This window comes from Haliotis rubra, unplaced genomic scaffold (genome assembly GCF_003918875.1).
Source record: "Haliotis rubra isolate DU_JTF1 unplaced genomic scaffold, ASM391887v1 Scf181, whole genome shotgun sequence".
NCBI classification, from domain to species: domain Eukaryota; kingdom Metazoa; phylum Mollusca; class Gastropoda; order Lepetellida; family Haliotidae; genus Haliotis; species Haliotis rubra.
The window spans coordinates 739,256-760,377 of record NW_025765792.1 but is presented as its reverse complement, the minus strand read 5'-3'; the positions used below and the strand labels follow the sequence as shown (position 1 = coordinate 760,377).

The 21,122-nt window shown below is 42.1% G+C and overlaps 1 protein-coding gene across 7 annotated transcripts in view; it reads left to right on the top strand.

The window, feature by feature from the left end:
- LOC124273510 overlaps positions 1-11,461 on the top strand; it is a 144,504-nt gene extending 133,043 nt beyond the window's left edge. For all 7 annotated transcript variants that reach the window (XM_046708776.1, XM_046708775.1, XM_046708782.1 and 4 more), the window contains one exon: positions 10,001-11,461. In XM_046708776.1, coding sequence (XP_046564732.1) covers positions 10,001-11,338 — 1,338 coding nt within the window. In that variant the 3' untranslated portion in view covers positions 11,339-11,461. The remainder of the gene's footprint in view (positions 1-10,000) is intronic.
- Positions 11,462-21,122: the final 9,661 nt, after the last annotated feature.

Below are 21,122 nucleotides of genomic sequence, written 5' to 3'. Positions count from 1 at the left end.
TAACCCGGATCTTCACGGGTTCTCGACAAAAAACACGCACAAATATTTGTGTATATACCGGATGCGCTAGCCTATGAGCCATCTGCTTTACGTATTGTCCCAGTAGGTAGGGTGTTGGGATTTACGCAAAGTAGCCGCGGGGCTCGTTTCACTTCCGATGAACTCCTCAGGTCCTACCTTTAAAACAGACCCATCAAGGTAGCCTTATGTATTCGCCAGTGATGGAGGTACGCAGCGTACAAAGATGACATAGGCGAAGCTCTTCACAATGTTTGCAGAATTGTTAAGACCCTACATCAATAAATTTCAAATATTACGGAGGGAAACAAATACGGGAACACCACACCATACTTTATTTCTTTTCAGATTTTCTCCCAATGTTGTACAGAGCTTGCAGAAGAAAGACTGCAAAAAGATAAAGGAACACTTGTACTTTCGTGTGTTCCTTTAGTTCTTTCCCTCAGTATATGAGAACCTTCTTGTACATATATGACAGCGACAAAATATTGCTACATGAGTGTTATGGAAACGAGACATCAACAAGACGACAAGCTCGTCTCTTTATTTATGATTATACATACCTGTATATTGTTTCATAATTGAACTAATGTAGTGCACTCACCTTAATGTAGTTAAGTAGCATAGTTCGCGATAAAATATCCATAAAATGAATTATTGATATGTATGTGAATTGCATATTTTTCAAACTGAGCTAAAAACTGGCACTCGTGTACGGATTCACCCACTCATGGGCTTTCAATTGCTCTCTTGTAATGACTAAACCAGAATTTGTTACAAGATAAGTGTAATGATCAACTCTCATGGGAGTGTATGTTTTCTTTGAAAGATGTCGGCTCAACTTCTAGTGCAGCGTTGCGTTGCATACCTTTATCAGAATACTCACTAACTCGCCCTCTCGGCCACACGCTACTCCACATCTCTAACAAACTCACTTAGTGCCATGGCTGTCATTATACGCGGATGATTAGGCATTTTCATGTCGAACAGCATTATTGCATATATGCAATGTGCGTGAGTGCGTATGTATTTGTGCCTGTGTGTGTGTACTGATGCATGTTTTATATTGCTAGCCCCGTGAGACTACAACTGTTAAATTACAAGGAGAAAAGGAATACAATATTTCTTAACCACACACCTCCCATTCTCTCATGCCCAATGCTGTTCTATGCTACTCTATGCTACATCACGTCACTGGAGTTCCTCGAGGTCTTAGGACAAGATAGAATAGATTCAAAATGACAGCTCTCACAGGTACGGGGGGCGGTTGGGTGGCCTAGTGGTTAAAGCCATCCACTCAACGGAGCATTCTCTTGGTTCGCGTTATTTGGTTTGGTCGACATCCTGTCTGAATGAATCTTAAATCGCGAAAGGGGCTTGTGATCATGATACGAACTACATATTCCGATGGAAATTTGTGTTTATTGCCAGAATGAAAACATCAGGAAAAGACCTTGTGATCACGACAGGGTAGCCTAGTGGTTAAAGCGATCCACTTAACGGAGCATTCTCTTGGTTCGCGTTATTTGGTTTGGTCGACATCCTGTCTGAATGAAAACTAACTCACGAAAGGAGTTTGTGATCATGATACAAACAACATATTCCGATGGAAATTAGAAGATAAAGCTACTCTGTTTTCAATTTTGCGGTCCTTTATCGTTGATTTAAGACCGCTAAATGTAATTTAAAAACCGAACGCGTTAGCGTTGTGTTGAAAACAGAATGAGGAAAGACCTGAGTGATCATGACAGGGTAGCCTAGTGGTTAAAGCGTTTGCTCGTCACGCTGAAGATCCGGGTTCGATTCCCACATGGGTACACTGTGTGAAGTTCATTTCGGGTGTTGATATTACTGGAATATTGCTAAAAGCGGCGTAAAACCATACTCACTCACTCATAGGTACGACAAGTGTTTCAACGATAGCTTGTTCGTTGCGTGTCAATAAGTCTCAGAGATGTTGTAGCCAAGCCCCACACTGACATTACCATTTAGATGTGTACAACAGTTACTAACACACCAAATGGATTGTTACGATATCAGAGAATCTTCACCACTTATAAAACCCAATGTTTATTCCGCTTAGCACTTAGGGGATTGTATGCGATCAGGGTCGGTGTGTATACGAAGAATGGTAATGTCTTAACGGGCTTATATCGCTCAATACATGAATACATCACTGAAGGTACCAATGCATGTTTATGAGACTATATTGTCAAAAGAGATGGATGGTCGTAACCATGAAAGAGATACCAGGAGAATACGCTTGATGACCGTTTGTACAACATAGAGAACATGGGTCTCTCGTCGACCACTGCATCAAAGTGCACATAATGTCTAGACGTGTGAGGCATGTAGTGATAGAGTTAAGGCTGGTTTACAGTGCCCTGGCGGTGTGGCAGCTTCATGTCGGGGATAAACCCCACGAAGCATGTCACAGACAACTCAAACACTATTGTAAGCAGGGGAAAGTGTTGATAGGCATTGAAACATGATACTGCCAAGTCAGCACTTTCTGGCTGCCAAGTTACTGTGTTATGGATTGGAGAACCGTCTCATGTCTGTTAAGCCATTGTTACTTTACTGAATGAGTGGGTTTGTAATACAGATCTGACTTGTACCCACGCGATGATTCGAACACGAGGATTTGTAATGACTTAACGCTTGAACAAGTAGGCCATCCAACACGTGTACCGCCCACTTACCTCCTCTTACAAATCATGATAGTGTAGTCACTGGAGCCTTGACATTTTAAGCAATTTCGACTCGTGTGGTCCATTTGGTTTTATGAGAAACTCAGTTGAGATGTTATATACATTGTGGGGCGGTGGGGTAGCCTAGCTGTTAAAGCTTGTCACACCGAACACCCTGGTTAGATTCCCCACATGGGTACAATGTGTGAAGCCCAGTTCTGGTGTCCCCGTCGTGATATTGCTGGAATATTGTCAAATGCGGCGTGAAACTAAACTCACTCACTCACTATATACATTGTTAACAGTTGTGTCTTTAACATTCAAACGTGTTCAGTCTGCGATCCGACCCTGAATCGCCATGTGTGTGTTACTCGGCATTGCCAACCATGCTAGGATACACCGATCTGTCAGCCGGAAGCGACAGGATTACTTAAGATGGATCGGACCGCTTGTATGTTGCTTCTGGCATATCTGTATATGGACTGTTCCAGAGGAGCCCGAGTTCAATATGAACTCGCCCAGACATTCTGGAAAATCAGATCATATAGTGAAGACAACCCTCGTGCAGCGAGTGAGTGAGTTTAGTTTTACACCGCACTCAGCAGTATTCCAGCCATATGGCGGCGGTCTGTAAATAATCGAGTCTGGGCCAGAATTTTCAGTGATCAACAGCATGAGCATCGATCCACGCAATTGGGATGCGATGACATCGTGCAACGTACACGTGGATGGATTACATAACAAGTACTCGAGCCTTGAGGATTGTTTGGTGCTACAGTACGTTCATATAACTCAAAATTGTCCATTAAATGCTAATACCGTATACGACAAATGTACCTTGTACCTAACATTATCTGCTGTTTTTTTTATTAATGTTGTTGCCCATCGTTGGCGAAGGTAGTTTTAGAAACTTTCATATGTAGGCATGTACACCTGTATGGAAGACCACTGTGATTGACTCTTCCAAATGCTAAATAGTATTTCAATATATACAACAGTACGTCAGGTGATAGATTAATGGCAGAAAATATTGTTTGTGTAGAACACTGAAGCATACTTAAGCCGGTTAACAGACGGATGGGTCGCTGGTGTAGCATATCAGGGCGGATTGACGGGTAACGAGTCCGTTGTTCTCGCTGCTATGGTAATATGTTCAAACCGATTAACAGAAGAATGGATCTTTTGTGTGTGTACAAATACTGATATGTAGATACAGGGATAACGTGTGCACGTGTCTTACTGAATAGCTACTAAAATGCAATAGCAAATGGATGAATGAACAGTGTGTACGCCTACCATTTTGACTACTGAAACACACCAATACATATGCATGAATAGCTAACATTATTACTGCTCCGTAGACAACTGTGGCACGTCCATATTAATGACTTGATGCTTATGTGAACATGTATGAGCCACTGAGCTTCTTAACGCCGCATCAGACAGTAACTCCGTTATGTCAAGGTGTGGCGACCCGTGAAGATCCGGGATAGAATAGGTCTTCAGCAACCCATGTGCTTGCAATAAAAGGCGACTATGCTTGTCGTAAGAGGCGACTAACGGGATCGGGTGGTCAGGCTCGCTGACTTGGTTGACACATGTCATCGGTTCCCAATTTCGCAGATCGATGCTCATGCTGTTGATCACTGGATTGTCTGGTCCAGACTCGATTATTTACAGACCACCGCCATATAGCTAGGATATTGCTGAGTGCGGCGTAAAACTAAACTCACTCACTCACTCAAGGTGTGGCAGTCAACTGGTGCAGTGCGAATACTCTTTGGACAAACCCACGCGTACTGAGGTGCTGCACATACATGTACAGGCAGAGCCAGTGGGAAGTTGAGTGAGTTTTAGTTTTACGCGCATTTAGTAATATTCCAGCAATATCACATTGGGGGATACCAGAAAGTGGCCTCGAACATAGTACCCATGTGGGGAATCGAACACGGGTCTTCGGCGTGACGAGCGAACGTTTTAACCAATAGGCTACCCACTGGCCCGGATCCTTGAAAAGGAAACTACCTTGCGACTTATACGATCTGACGTGAATTTTAGTAATATTCCAGCAATTACACATGATCCGGGGACACCAGGAATTGGCCTCACACATAGTACCCATGTGGGGAATCGAACATGGATCTTCGGCGTGACGAGCGAACGTTTTAACCACTAGGATACCCACTGCCCTGCATCCTTGCAAAGGACACTACCTTGCGACTTATATGAACTGACGTGAATTCCATTTCTGGTGTCTCCGGAGAGTAATATAAAACCTAAAAATATAAACGTGCCTTCTCACACAGCTGGATTACGAGTGTCCGTTGGTGATCACGTACCGAGTAAGGCAGTAGAAGCGTTTGTGGTTGTTGTTGAACGCCGCGCTAGGCACTCCTTAAATGGTCTGTCTACGGCCTGTACGTAATTGAGTCGGGACCAGACAATTCAGCTGCTCACATTATAAGCAACGACCCCCAATGTGGAAATACAATGCCACGCTGTCAACCATGACACCCAGCCTAACCACCCGATCATTTAGCCATTCATTAATTTAGGACCAATCTGTGAATCCTCATGGAAGGACTAATACGACTTAATAAGATGCTGATAGACGACTGCATGACCACCTTCTGTATCTCTTCATGCATGAGCCAGATCATTTACAACTGTATTGCAAATCATATTGATGAAAAGTGACAACTTTATCACTTCAACTTTTCGACAAATTGGAATTGAAAAGAGGCAGTTGGGGGTTTCAATAATGTACTACCACCGACGTAGTTGCTATTTTGATGTGTCTAATGTCGAAGCATGTATTCACTCAAGGATATTGGATTAAGAGCTTTACCATTGAAGTGAAGTTTTATTCACGAATTAAATCAGTTCATATCACCGAGCAGCATCTCCAAAAGGCAAACCATTTAGACATCAAGTCTGATATTGCCGCTCGTCTGTTAAGGCATTAACTGTAGGCGAATTCCACGAATGTGTCCCTATGCCAAATTGCCCCATTACTTGGTGAAGCATGTTTCGCCACAGCGCAGTAAATTCAATTAAATTTCAAATATTTCTATGAAAAGGTATCAACTCTCGGCAAAGCTATTTCTCTCTAAGCACCATCTGAGTAGTAGCAATGTGCGAATGCCCTAACAGAAGTATTCTCCAGCGACATGAAGATCTTCAAAGATCCATATTAAACTGAACAAGCTTAGAAGCCTTCGGGGACCAACTTGTGGTGTAGAATAGCGTTCTTCTCTCGCCATGTAATAAGGGATTAAAGGTGTCAGGATGTTTTCCAGCTCATCATCGCTCTACCTTATAAAGTCTATGCTGCTTTTCCCCAATGATGAGTCTTTTGCATTGCCTTTATCTTTAATCATCGAACATGCTTCAGCCAAGCCAATATAAGATGATTAATGGCCAGAGTAAGGAATACTCTTAAATTTCTGCGTCCCTCTGGGGATTGAGATATTAGCTTCTGACCCACACCGGCTGGTGCAGGTTTTTAAATATATGCGAATTTTATGGTTTAAGTACAGTTGATTTCACCTCTCGTGCGAGATCTGACACAGGGAAAGAATTGCAGTTCATGTTTGTCCTTTGTTGTTGATACTTCAAGGTAAAGAGATTTGTCAGAAGTATAAAGTGCACTTAATGAAATGTTTGTAAAAAAACATTTTCTGGCGTGATTAACCAAAAATATCAAATATTACCTTCCTGATTATGATGACTTGAGTTTGTAATTTTATCCCAGGTGTGTTGTCAACATGATTACTAAACAGAAAGCTAAAGTTCATCAGAGTTTACATTCCAATATTGAGATAGGAAGTGTGTGCATGGCCCGATTTATGCCCAGAGTGGCCACAGCCCGGTGTGGCCACCGAGTTTTCACACCTGTTAATTGCTTGTTAATCCACGATGAGTGACCATCGATACAACTGAACATGCCCGGAGCGATCTTCAATCATGAAGTATATTCATTTAACACATAACACAAATGCATGTTCTCAAAAAAATAATTCTCCTCAGTATTCACTCTTACAACATATTTCCTGCTAGTGTTGATCCACAGGCTAACAAATAGGATTTCATATCACGCAGACACATTACATACTCGAGTCTAAGATTTTAAAAGTGTTTGGTTGTTGTTGACTACCCAGTCGTACATCACACGATTCGCTCTGAGTAGAGCTCATTACCCATTCATGGAACCTTCGACCTTGGGGTCGTATCCAGGTGGAACGTGGTGTTTCTTGCAGTGTGCGGTATAGTTTCCAAATTTTGCTAGCCAGTCGGCCTAGCTATGCCTGAAAGTTACTAGCCCACAAAATAACTCACTAGTCCGAAATTTGAATGTAGACACGACTTTCGTCACTAAGCTGCTAATATGATGAACATTTTTAACAGGCCATAATTTTGCATAATTTAAAAGTGTGTTATAACTTAACAAGTGATATATTTACAAAATGGCCCCATGAAAATTCACTAGCCAGTCTGGCCAGTGACTGTGGAGATTTACTGGCCCGACAGGAATTTTACTAGCCATGGGCCAGCGGGCCAGTGGTTATTTCGCACACTGGTTTCTTGGGGAGTCAGCGGGACAGCTTCTGTGATGAACGTTAAGGAGGTTGGGAATGGTTTCAGGGTGCTATTAGCAATATTGGTCTCAGTAATATAACGGCGGGGGCAACAGAACAACCTTCACACATTGTACCAAATTCAAAGTCTGCATCATTTCAGATGTTCATCCGACACCAAGCTGACACGCCGTCGTGCAATCAGTCGCTTCGGCGGTATAAATCCATAACAAAATATACGCTTCCTATACGCTATCTCGCTTGCCTTCAATTCAGTCCAACAAACAATCGACAAAGGACTTCATAATATGCATTTGGTGTATGGGGAAGATGAAACCCTTGCGCAAGAGTACTAATGTCATGCTGATGTTTCAGTTTTGGTAATCACGCCGAAAGCAAGAAGCGGACTAACCGATTATTACCCGGACGAATCGAGGATTCGAACCCCAGAATTACGCATCATGATCAAGGCGCACCTATCTACAAAGCGCTGTGTAATCATATCAAATCGTCGAAACCCTCTCCATTTATATTCAGAAGCAATATCTGCTGAAATCAGTCGAGCGTATCCACTGGTGACCCATGTAGATTTCTTCAAAGGCTTACAGTGTTATTGCACGTTAGAATGTAGATAGTTTCCTGTGCATTATATAAATCCCTAACGGCCACGTCTCCGCTAAAATATCTTAACAATAACCCATCAAGAGTATGACTTACCCTGTAATCTTTCAGAAAAGCAATCCTATATGTGAAAATCCGGGTATGACTCGGTCTTCAGCAGCCCATGCTTGTCGTAACGGGATCGAGTGGTCAGGCTCGCTGATTTGGTTGACCCATGTCATCGTATCCTGTTTGAGAAGATCGATGCTCATAATGTCGATCACTGGATTGGCTGGACCAGATCGATTATTTACAGACCACCGCCATCTTGCTGGAATATTGATATTGTCACACATACATACATACATACATACATACATACATACATACATACATACATACATACATACATACATACATACATACAAACATACATACATACATACATACATACATACATACATACATACATACATACATACATACATACAATATGAGTCCGAAATGAAGGCTCGCTGGCGTGGTTAAGAGGACATCGTATCCCAATTGTATTGCACTGATGCTCACGATGTCCATCACCGGACTATTTGGTCCAGATTCGATTTTTTTACTGACGGCCGTCATTTAGATGGAATATTGCTAAGTACAGTGTTAACAATATGCAAACAAGCAAACGCTTGTGACAGTAATCGGCAAGTATTCGCGCTTTTCTAAATAAATCCAAGTTGCGGTGATTTTTCATTAACGTCAGAATGAGCTATGTCTTCACACAACCAGATCCCAGTATATTGGTTGATAAGTGATATTGATCGAAGCCTGTTGCGCACTCTACAGTCATGTTAACTCCCAGCAATAAACTGGATTTAATTTGATTGTGGTATCCTTAAAAAGGTATCACACACGATTTGACTTTTAATGTTTGATTTTCGACTGAAGCAGTTTATCATTGAGATGGATTGACTTCATATTTCGTCAGAGAACATTGATAGTCACACGATATTCTGAGGTGGATTTGATGGCGTTCCAGGGGATTGCCTTTGAAGACACAGTACTTGATGTTATCCTGAAGGGAGATTGACGCCCAGCTGCGTCCCTTTGACATGCACGAAACCTGTGTTCGTGAGGTCAAATTTCAGATTCCTCTGATTACGTTTTGTGGTTGGCCTGCATCAAACCCGCGGGGTCCTTTTCAAAGCGTTGATTATTTTCTAAAACTTGCATCTCTGTGGGCTTTCCTCTCACATAACACTTCTAAGAAGTGATATTGTCAAAGAGAGAATTAATACCAATCTGTGTTGACATCGTATCAAATTTTGTGATAGTTTCTGGACTACTGCACCTTTGTATAACATGGAGTCACATATCCTTATAGGAATTATAGTCTGTTGCACAAGCTGTAGGGAGGTCGGGTAGCCAAATGAATAAAGCGTTTTGATCGTCACGCCGAAGACCCGGGTTCGATTCCCCACGTGGGTACAATGTGTGAGGCCCGTGATATATCTGGAATATTGCGTAAAACTGGACTTACACACTCACTTGCACGCTGCAATGACATTTCTGGGACATCAAAATGCGTTTCACACATTGTACTCATTTTGGGAATTGAACCAGCGTAGAAAAAGCATCAACTTAAATTCTAGGGCTGCGCAATATAACCGGTTTACCGGTATTTACCGGTTCAGACATGAAAACGATACGTATTGCGATACGCTGATCGAAAACCGGTATTTTGACATATGCATTCGGAAAACGTCGTAACACTCGGAAATCTTCGGATATTTCCTTGTTTCATTTGAGTCAAATATTATTCACATTTTTATTTTATCATGATTAAAATTTGTTGTTAAAGCTTAATCAAGCCTAGTGATTTTGTTGTGTTTTTGCTCTATAAATCAAGCAGGAACTCGATTATAAGTAGTTTTTTTTTAAAAATACTTCATGCAATATATTGCAATGCATATCGCAATACATGCTTTCGCATCGCAATATATCGCAATACGAATATTCTCTGCAATACCCACCCCTATTAAAATCGCACCATCACTGTTGAAGTGGCTTCGTGATATCCCTACATACTATGACCGCCTAGTCTAACACATGTTTTGTTTGTTGCAGATGGCGTCCGGGATGGCACACAACGTGTCCGGAATGGCTCACAACGTGTCTATTGGCATGGACATCCTGTCCGAAGCTGTTAACCACACAGAGAGCCATGATAGGTCTAAAGTGTATGCAGTTGTTGGTATACTGTCTGTGTTTGCCGTTACCGGAACCATTGGTAATGCCCTTGCATTCTACGTCTTCTATAATCTGAAAAACAAACTGACATCCACGATTTTCATCTTGGCACTAGCCGGAGTAGACTTCATCACCTGTCTGGTTACAATACCATACACGATTGCCGTAGAATACGTTGAATTTTATGTCAAGTATGATGCTGCTTGTAAGTTCTACCATTTCCTCATCACGACAACAATCCCATTTTCGGCATTTATCATGGTTGCCATTGCTGTTGACCGCTATCTCTGTATCTGCCACCCCTTCCTTCATCTCATGACCATCAAACGAGCCCGAATAATTGTCGGCTGTTTGTCTGCTTTCGCACTGGCGTTAGGAGCCACAGCTTGTGTCCACTACAGTGTGTTCAAAATCCAGGATGTCGGACAGCATGTCAACAGCACCTCAAGTCCTGTGAGTGTGGAGTTCACAGCCCGTTCCGGTAGCAACGTAACAGGGCCTGAATACGGCCTCTTGCAACCAACAGATTCGTCCAAGGGAAATTTTTCTATCAGCCGTGGCCTTGAACACAGAGATCGTAACTTTACAGATTTCCCAGAACCACATGAAATGAAACCGCTTGAAGTCTATACCGGACAATGTGTTACAAGAAGCACTACCATTGACCCTATATTTTTTATGGTGTACCAAAGGCTGTACTCGGGCTTTTTCCTTGTGTGTTGTGTGGTAGTGTTCATATTGTACAGCCTCATTTACAAATCTGTCATTTCTCAGAGGCAGAAACGGTTGCGGATTAAGACTCAGAAATGCTGTCTAATGTGGGACGCCGCCAACGTGGACAATGAACAGTCTGAAGTGACAGTCGCCTTAGAACTGAACCACTCTACGACAAATGGAGAAAGTCTTAAGACGCGCCCTGATGAGAGTTTGGTTCCAGAGAACAATGCCCAGAACAGCAACCAGGCGAACTCGTCCCGAGCGCGTCTGGAACGTATGAGAATGGCCAACATTAAAACCGCTATGATGTTATTCGTCGTTACACTGGTCTTCATCATTGCGTTTTCACCTGCATGGCTGATGGTACATCACCTAATCACGATGGACGTTGTGTTTTTCTATATGTACTTCATATACAATGTGGTAAACCCAATCATATATGCTTTTATGAACAATGCTTTTAGAGTTGAGCTTAGAAAGATATTTCACTGCGAATGACAATAGAGGCATTTGGATTGTTTATCACCTACGATTTATGTTGTTAAGAGTATTGATAGTTCTCATGGTAAACATATTTTGTTATTATATCTGTATTGCTTCAAATAAAATGTGTTACATATAGTTTGGTTTTTATCACTCCTGTGCGATGGGGTAGTATAGTGGTTAAAGCGTTCGCTCGTCACGCCGAAGACCCGGGTTCGATTCCCCACATGGGTACAACGTGTGAAGCCCATTTTTGGTGTCCCCCGCCCATATTGCTGGAATATTACCAAAAGCGGCGTAAAAATAGACTCACTCACTCACTCTTATCACTCTGATTCATTGACTTATCCCTCATAATCCCTCATAAACACAGCCACATTTCCCCAGGTCTAAAGCAGCTCCAATGGTTATCTGTGAGAACCAGGATTCAATTCAAGACACTGTGCCTCACATCAAAATCCCTTCATGGCCAGACTCCACCTTACATTGCAGATCTGGTCAACCCCTACAGTCCAGCTCCTAGATTTTCGAAGCTCTCTTAGCGCTAAGATAGTCGTAAGTGTCATTCATTAACATCATTCGTAGCGCTATCGCGAACTTCGAAAATCAAAATCTTCTCACACTCTAACTGCGAACTTCGCTCACGCCGCAGCAATAATCTTCTCATAGTGTCTAACTACAAACTAAAAACGTTTGGCTACAGAACTTTCTCCCACATTGCCCCTGTTTTGTGGAACTTTCTCCCCCTTGAGCTGAGACACTCTGAATCTCTGGACTCTTTTAAATCAAATCTAAAAACCTACCTCTTTACTCAATATCATCATCAATAGCCTTTCTAAACGTTTATGTATTATGCATCTATTCCACTGTAGCGTTTCTTAACTCTGTATATATTATGTATGTATTTTAATGTAGCGCCAAGAGCATGCTTACGAACGTCGATATGTATGCACTATTAGAATCATAATAACAACAGCACTAATTATAAGTGCACATTTTACCTAAGTGAATGCTCGTTCTGCTTCATTATTATTTATCACCCCGGTCAATGAATGAATATGCATTCGAGTTTTATTCTCAGCTTCCTGGGGAGTATACCCACACTATCTGTGCTAGATATATAAGAGGCGTATTACTTCCTCACTCTACTGGGTACCCATTCACCACTGGGTGAACAAACGAATATTCCAAACTTGCCTAAATTGACCTCACATGTGCCAGATATACACCGCAGGACCGAAGCTCAGGAACCTTTCAGAGCAGCGGTCACCCATCAAGCTACTCTTCGCCACCAACTTTGCATTACGTCTCGAGAGCTGTCACCACGTGCCACTGTAAAGCTATCAGTTCTCCCACGTTCTTTAAGATTTCATTTTAGTTTCACGATAGTTAAATGCGTTTACGATGTAAAGGGCGAGTAAGCGATTTGTGTTATACACGACCTTGAACAGTATGGCAGTTACATCATAGGGTGGATCTGTATGTGGGAGGGAAGCCCGAAGTACACACATTTACTTCTTTGGTGAGCAAACAGCATGGTAACAAACCTTAAAACATAATCATCGTGCAGGATTCGAACCCACCTTAAAGGCGTTTTGCACACATTCTCCAGGAATAACCACCTGATCATGGCATATGAAGAATACCTTTAATAGGAATAGAAACAATGAAACTGTTTCCTAAAATATTGGAATGGTAACCTCTTTCTTACACAACTATGTCGGATAACTGGCACGTTGGGCAATTCGTATATGGACAAAGGCCTTTCGGTCACCCAAGGTATTACAGTTAGAGGGACGTTCCTCCGAACGCATTGGCTACAGAAGGCACATACAACCTGATGCAGCATACTGACTCGGGTTTGGTCTACAGCAGCCCTTAATACTATTTACAAATAGCTCGCACCACACACGGCAAGGTTCCCTCTCCACAGAAAGCATAGATACCGGGGAAAGAATGATTTAAATCCGCTTTCAGAATCACTAGTGCTGTTTCAATATCACAAAAATGGCTTTACATACTTCACCATCTTTTCAGTGCCTTTATCATGACGACCAATTAGAACACAAGGCTAACCCACTGCCTCGCTTAGTACCTAACTGTAATAGGTGTTCTTAGTTGGCAGACGGAGTCAGGTGAGAAATGATTGCTTAATCAACGCTCCCCAGAAATGTGTCCTTTGTATCAAGATAGTTCAGAAGGCCAACGAAATGGCATCATCATACAGTTGTATTGGACGCAGAAAATCCTCCCCGATGGCATAGTAGCGAGTTTGATCCTATTTCACTTTAAGCAATATTCTAGCTGCAGCACTCCATTGGACACCTTGAACAGGCTGAATCCATAGGGATCGATAGTATCTTTTGTAGTTGAAATAGAAGTAGAAGTAGTTGGTACTCGAATTAGCTGTAGCCGTAATCGAAGTCGTAGTTGTAGTCGTAGTAGTAGTATTTTAACGCCGCTTTGAACGGTATTCCAGGTTTGACAGCTTGACAGGGAGAAAAGCCGTAAGCGATGCAGATCTAAGAAGTTTACAACATTGGCGGAAGTCATGAATTTAGCAATATAATCGGAATTCTGACCCACCTTAGCTGACTGTGCCATCCGTGCGTTAAGTAGTGGTAGCGGTGGTAGTGGTGGTAGTGGTGGTGGTGGTAGGTGGTGGCGGTAATGGCGGTGGTGGTGGTAGTATGGTAATGGTGGTGGTGGTAGTGGTGGCGGTAGTGGTAGTGGTACTGGTAGTGGCAGTGGTAGTGGTGGTATTATTGGTGGTGGTGGTAGTGGTAATGGTAGTGGTGGTGGTGGTAGTGGCGGTAGTGGTAAGTGGTGGTGATAGTAGTGGTGGCGGTAGTGGTGGTGGTGGTGGTGGTGGTGGTGGGTAGTGGGTGGTGGTGTGGTTGTGGTAGTGGTAGTAGTGGCGGTGGTGGGTAGCGATAATGGTAGTGGTAGTGGTGGTAGTAGTGGTGGTGGTAGTGGTAGGTGAGTGGTAGCTACAGTGGTAGTGGTATTTGTTGTAGAAGTGGTAGTAGTAGTAGCAACGGCAGCAACAGTAGTATTATATGATCTGTGATCGACGCTTACATCATTTAATTTGTATTGAGGAATCTCAGGAAAGTGTATATCAAGTACAATATAACAGATAAAAGTCAGATACAACCCTACCCTGAATAGGGATAAACAACACGATGAATACGTGTTCGGGGTTAACACATGAACCTGTTGGGATTTCAACACTGAATACAGAGAGAATTAATGACTAACACAAGACACACATACATGTATTCCTGCTCTGGAGTTTCACCCTTGTAGTAAAAATCTCGATCCAGCGTCACAGTGCGTTTTCCTGCCGTGCAAAACTTTCACAACGTGAAAGTAATAGTGAAACAACATAACTGCCCAAATCCATGGTAAACTAAAATACGGGGAAAAGGTTAACTAATGACAAACTTCACAGTGAGGTGACTTTTCCGTGAGCACAAATAAGGCAGACAGAGTTATACGCCCTTGAAAAACAAAGTATGTATACATATTACATTGTCAATCGTCAATCATTAATCTATAAGTGGAACACAATTTCGCATCGTTATTCCATTTCGCTCATCAGGATTGGTCAGCTAAACATATATTCCTGTTCTTTATGACTTTGTTTCAAATCTGGATGAATGTGAAGGGAGGATTTTATTTTCAGTTGTGTTTCTTTAGTTAGAATCTTTAAATTTGAACATCCAATGTAAGGTCATTCATTCCTATTGTCTGCAGAAGAGACGGGAAGAATTTAAATATGTTGTTTCCCTTCAAATTCAACACATAATGGAAAGCGGCATTTGAACCGTATAAGTGTTTGTAATGATGCTGCCAGTGAACAAAAATACATGGTGGATTCGCTGAAAGAAACGCTGATCAAGATTCCATAGCCTTGACATTAAGCCAATTGATCTGAGGGAGTCAAATTATTTTTAGACAGTATTCATATTAAAAATACATCCCTTGTGGCAAGATAAAAATGTATTTATTAACCGTACAGGAGAAAGTCTGTACCTTCAGGACGGACAAAACCACAAAGAAATGCAATGCCAACCTTCATCCTTCTCAAAAGATTAGTCATACTGAGAGTATCGGATTTTCAGAAACGCAAAGGTTCTGACACAATTGATGGTCGTCTTTCATGTTCTCTGTTCGTTTCATGGTTCTATATTTGTGGACATCAAGGAGCCGCCATTGATCACTGACAGCCTCATAAATATGACGACATCGTCGTGTGATGCAAGTCCTGGTGGTAGGAGGTTCTGCAAGAGGTTCACAACATCATGACGCAGATATACTGTATATTTTTGTGAAGTTTCTTTCACAACACATTTTGACGTGCATACATTATTCACTGCATCCGTCAGGAAATTCCATTGCATAATTACATATGTATACAGAAACTGTGTTTGTGAGCATTTATACACTTTAACCTTGAACCGTGTATCCATACGTTGGAAAAGATCACAAATTTCCTGCATACTATTTATCTGATAACGTCAATGCGACTGATCCTTGTGAACAAAATGAAGAAGTGCACCCTCAAAATATCTATCGACTGGGTCTGTTGTTAGACTGGCAGTGGAAGTGAGCAACGTATTATTTAGCAATCTATGACTTTACTGAATGATTGGACGACTGATCGATCGATGATAACCAACATCTGGACACATTCAGAAATTTCCTCGGTCACGTTGATCGTATCGGACATTTTGACATGTTGGAGTACTACGATGCACTTGAACGTGATTTATATTACTGTGGAGAAATTGCAGGGAACATACGCTCTTGCTGTTCATTAATTTTTGTTCATTTTCTATATATATTTTGATTGACCATAATTGAATGAAATTAAATTGACACATCCTTCGAGTTATAAAACAGGAATGTAAATACATGTAATACTTTATCATAAGGATCGACTTTCACTATGAAAGTGAGTAAGTGAGTATGGTCTTACGCCGCTTTCAGCAATATTACAGCAACATCACGGCGGGGGACACCTGAAATGGGCTTCACACATTGTACCCATGTGGGGAATCGAACCCGGTCATCAGCGTGACGACTGAACGCTTATATACATAATTCTGTATTCACTATATTTACAAACCATATGATGTTTAGTCTGTACGAACTTCAAACGCAACGAAGTTACACGAAACAGTGATCATTTTGGATGGAGATTTGTCGAAAGAGAGGCCCTGTAGGTGAGGTGAGGTGAAATTGGGTTTAACATCGTGCTTGAGAATATTTCGCTCATATGACAACGTGCATGCGTGTGTATGTGTATGTGCGGCTGCTTGTACTAGCCCAGACTGAAGCCGGTTTTATTGTGCTAGCCCACTGAGATACCATGCCGCAGTGAAGCATGAATACCCCACTCAGACACATTATACTGACTCCGAGCCGACCAGTCCTTGTTGTACCCATTAATGCCGAGCGCCAGGCAGGGACCAACAAGTACCATATTTTAACGTCTTTTGGTATGACGCGGTCGGGGATCGAACCCGCGACCTTCCGCTCTCCGGGCGGACGCTCTAACCACTACACCACGGAGGCGGTCCCCTGTAGGATGTAGACACCGATTACACACACACGCGCTCGCACACAAATATACATGCACACTCACACAAACACATGTACATACAAGTATTCGTTATCCCATGAATCTTCACCTTTCTTGTCCGTCATGTGGACGTCCATGTAAGCTCTTCATGTAGTTATAATTATTTGCAGACATTGCGAACAATTTAGTATAAGGTTGTACGTTTCGTCTGGTTTATATTTTCATAGTTAGCGTACTATTGTAGGATTCCATTAGTTATTTTTAAGACGTCTGTTTCGGATTTCAGTCGAAATGTATTGTATAGGAGTGAGTGAGTTTAGTTTTACGCCGCAATCAGCAATGTTCCAGCTATATGGTGGCGGTCTGTAAATAATCAAGTCTGGACCAGACAATCCAGTGATCAACAGCATGAGCATCGATCTGCGCAATTGGCAACCGATGATATGTGTCAACCAAGTCAGCGAGCCTGACCACCTGATCCCGTTCGTCGCCTCTTACGACAAGCATGGGTTACTGAAGGTTCATTCTAACCCGGATCTTCACGGGTCTTTAGAAGAAAATGCATTGTATAGGACAAACGAATGACAAAAACATTTCCTGGTTCAGCACACACGATTGCAGGTGCTGAATTACTTCCAGAACATGGCGTTATCGGATCATGCCTCAAAGAGGTCATTTCGCATATGTGCCGTGGTAATTCCTCATATGGCCTCAAGCCACAATTATTTTCAATCCTTCACCGGTGACGTGTCGACCCATAATAATTAATATTGACCATCCCTGTAGGCTATTCTCCTTGTGGCATGCTGAATAACCTGTCACCTGTCACTAAAACCTACAGGCCTGGATTCACCAGTAACCACTTTCACGAATTGTCACCAGAAGGATCGAGCCACAACGCGCAATGCTCTCTCGTCGTTTTCCGGGTCGTGGACGTTTATTATAACCTGACGATGGGAACGGGGATAACTGTGATCTCGGGTCATTTGGTTTGGAAGTACCGCTTTATTTTTGCGGAGTTGTACTGCTAAAAATGGAAATAATAGTTTTGCATTACTCGGTCTTGCGACGGGCACGCATTAACGACATTATTTCTATGTACATATGTCAAAACTTCTGTATTCACCGGAGTAGGTCATCCCGAGAAATATTACTCAGAACTCTCCCAGTTGTATATGGGCAAAAATGAAATGGGCATATTAGATATTAGAAGACCTATCACAGCAACAGTGAAGTCCTATCGACATTGCCCAGCCGACATCCTCCTCATCTTTTTTACCCGTGAAGATCCGGGTTAGAGTTGGTCTTCAGCAGCCCATGCAAGCCGTACGATGCGACTAACGGGTTCGGGTTGTCACGCCCGCTGACTTGGTGGACACATGTCATCGTATTCCAATTGCGTGATCGATGCTCATGCCGTTGATCACTGGAGTGTCTGATCCAGAGTCGATTATCTACAGACCATATAGCTGTATACTTGCTGATTGCAACAACAAACCAAACGTTCTGCGGGACTGTTCCGTTTGAAAGCCTCCCGCTCTGCTTGTTAAAGCCTCAGATTTCAATCTTATTACCCGCCCTTTATCAATGTCAATATTCCCGTCAAGTATTGTCAGACCTACTTTGATGTGTTTTTCATTACCTCTAAGAGAGCGAAGGACAAGATTGGTGAATGAATCATTCCTCGAGATACGCCCATACTGTTTACAATGAAACAATAGGGATTGGGCATGGTAGGATCACAGCGGTGGACAATAGAAATGGGCTTCATACTTCGTACCCATTAGGGGAATAGAATCCCGGTTTTCGGATGGACAAGCGGCTTACGGAACCACTGTGGACTATCCCACCGCCCCTGATGAAACGAACAGAATACCCTAATCTGCATCAGCGTTGCCTTACAAATTTTCGGAATGTATTTAAACATTTATACAATTCTCACATTTAATTATAATTCACATCATATTTTCGACGGTCATTGATTACTTGCTAGACTAGACTATCTAAGTCCGTCGTTTATTTGAATAATCTCCATCCTTGCGTATGTGGGCAGGAAAACAATATGTCACCATGGCTGGCCGATTCAGTTTAACATCATCCCACAGGATAATATAGTGGGCATGTATCCACTCAGACAACAGTCTACAAACAACGGCATCCAAATCGGGTGGACCAGGTGGAATGCTTTATCAAGTAAACCAGTAAGGTGATGACCAAATGACTTGGATGTTTAGAGCTTTGATTCTCTTCAAAATATGGCCAAAGTTTTAACTTACAACTATGTGTGAAAATGTTACAAGCCTAGCCCATACATCAAACCTAATGTAGGATAACATTAGATATTACAATGCAATACATTGCATTCTACATAAAATATAGTCGTTTTATATAGGCTTAATTATACATTACGTTACATTGACATAAATAGAGATTTATGTTTTTTCGATTGTCATTAACATTAGACGATTGTTATTTTGAAAATGTGAATCCTGTTGAGAAATCGGTGACCAGTCATTGTAGATTAACGTTAGAACCTAAGATACAAATGGGTGCTTTTATATGAACCGGTTCACAAAGATTTGTCCACGAAACAACGAAAGCTCTTCAACAAGTGCAACAAACATTAATGACATAGAATTATGATGTTATAAGAAAAACGTCGTTCAGTAGATTGGTTTTGAAAAGGCAAAAGTATCCCACACATGTTATTCGATATAAAATTACACAAACACATGGATACTATCAGATAATCCAATTTATTACCCACGTGGTCAACGTGTGGGTAGTTGCATACTGATCTCGTACGTCACACGAATGTCGTATCGCGTTGACCTGTGTCGTAACGACTTGACCTGAGATTCTAACGATTTGATTGGATAACCGATGACCTCTCAATTAGGTCACATTCTGACGTAACTATTTTTTCATTCATAACAAACACGTGAATTCATTCTTCCTACAACTTAAATGCATTGTGGGAGTGTAAACATTGCGAACGTTGCCGTGTCGCTGTTTAATTGTGAGTCGAACTGAGACATTATATCCGTAGAAAGACATAAGCGCAATGTTTCCACCAGTGATGTTAGCCGAATGAAGCAACTGCAAACCAAGAAACGCGGTGCTACGGAGTAGTTTACCGTACGAGGCTGTACGAGGCGATGACAACTGACATACATCGAGACCTCGGTTACCAAGGCAGTGACGTCATTACAGTGTGACGTCATGCAAATATTGTACTACAGTTCAAAACTCTTCCGCAACCTCTTTATGAAACCGGTTTCGGTTTGAAACCAAAATATTAACAAAAATACGCTATTTTGTCAATTTACTGCATGTAAGACGTGGGTAATAAATAAAATACCACACTCGGTCTCATTCATACGAATTATACGGTCAGATACCATAGGAAGGACACTCGTTTCGGATAATTCGTATGTAATGAGACCTCGTGTAGTATTCTCTATATAGATTTCTTACACATTAAGAGGGATCCTCTTACCTGTATTTATACAATGCATCTGAGGACCTCCTGCTATGGCACATCACTGCATCTCACACCATTGACGGTCATTAACGTAGGCTTCCCGTTGTGTGTATGTACGTCTTTGCGTCATCAGGGCCAACAAAACCGCCGTTCATTAGCAGCATAAACATCGGTATCAAGAATGTCATTATCAGCACCATTGTCGTTCACATGATAATGATCAGCACCATCATAATAAGGAAGATATGTGGCCGAAAATAGGGGTCATCAGCGGGTTATTATGTTATTATAGCACATGGACTGCACTCACTCACACACCCACGTATTTGAGAGGCATTTAGAAGTTCGAGCACCCAGGAAGGATGCCAATATATGGATGACTGACTGAGTTTGGTTTTACGCCGCTTTTAGCAATACTCCAGCAATATCACGACGGGGGGACACTAGAAATGGGCTTCACACATTGTACCCATGTGGGGATTCGAACCCGGGTCTTCAGCGTGACGAGCGAACGCTTTAACCACTAGGCTACCCCAGGGCCCCCAAGATATGGATGAACACGTTCTTTATAAAAGAGAGCACTTGCCTGACAACGGTCTGATAACCTAAACCATTACGTCGCTCTCACTGCATAACGACGTTGTTCATCCATATATTGTCATCCATCCTAAGCACATGGACTCTTCATAATACAAATTACGCCTTGATCATCAGTCGTGTTCGTG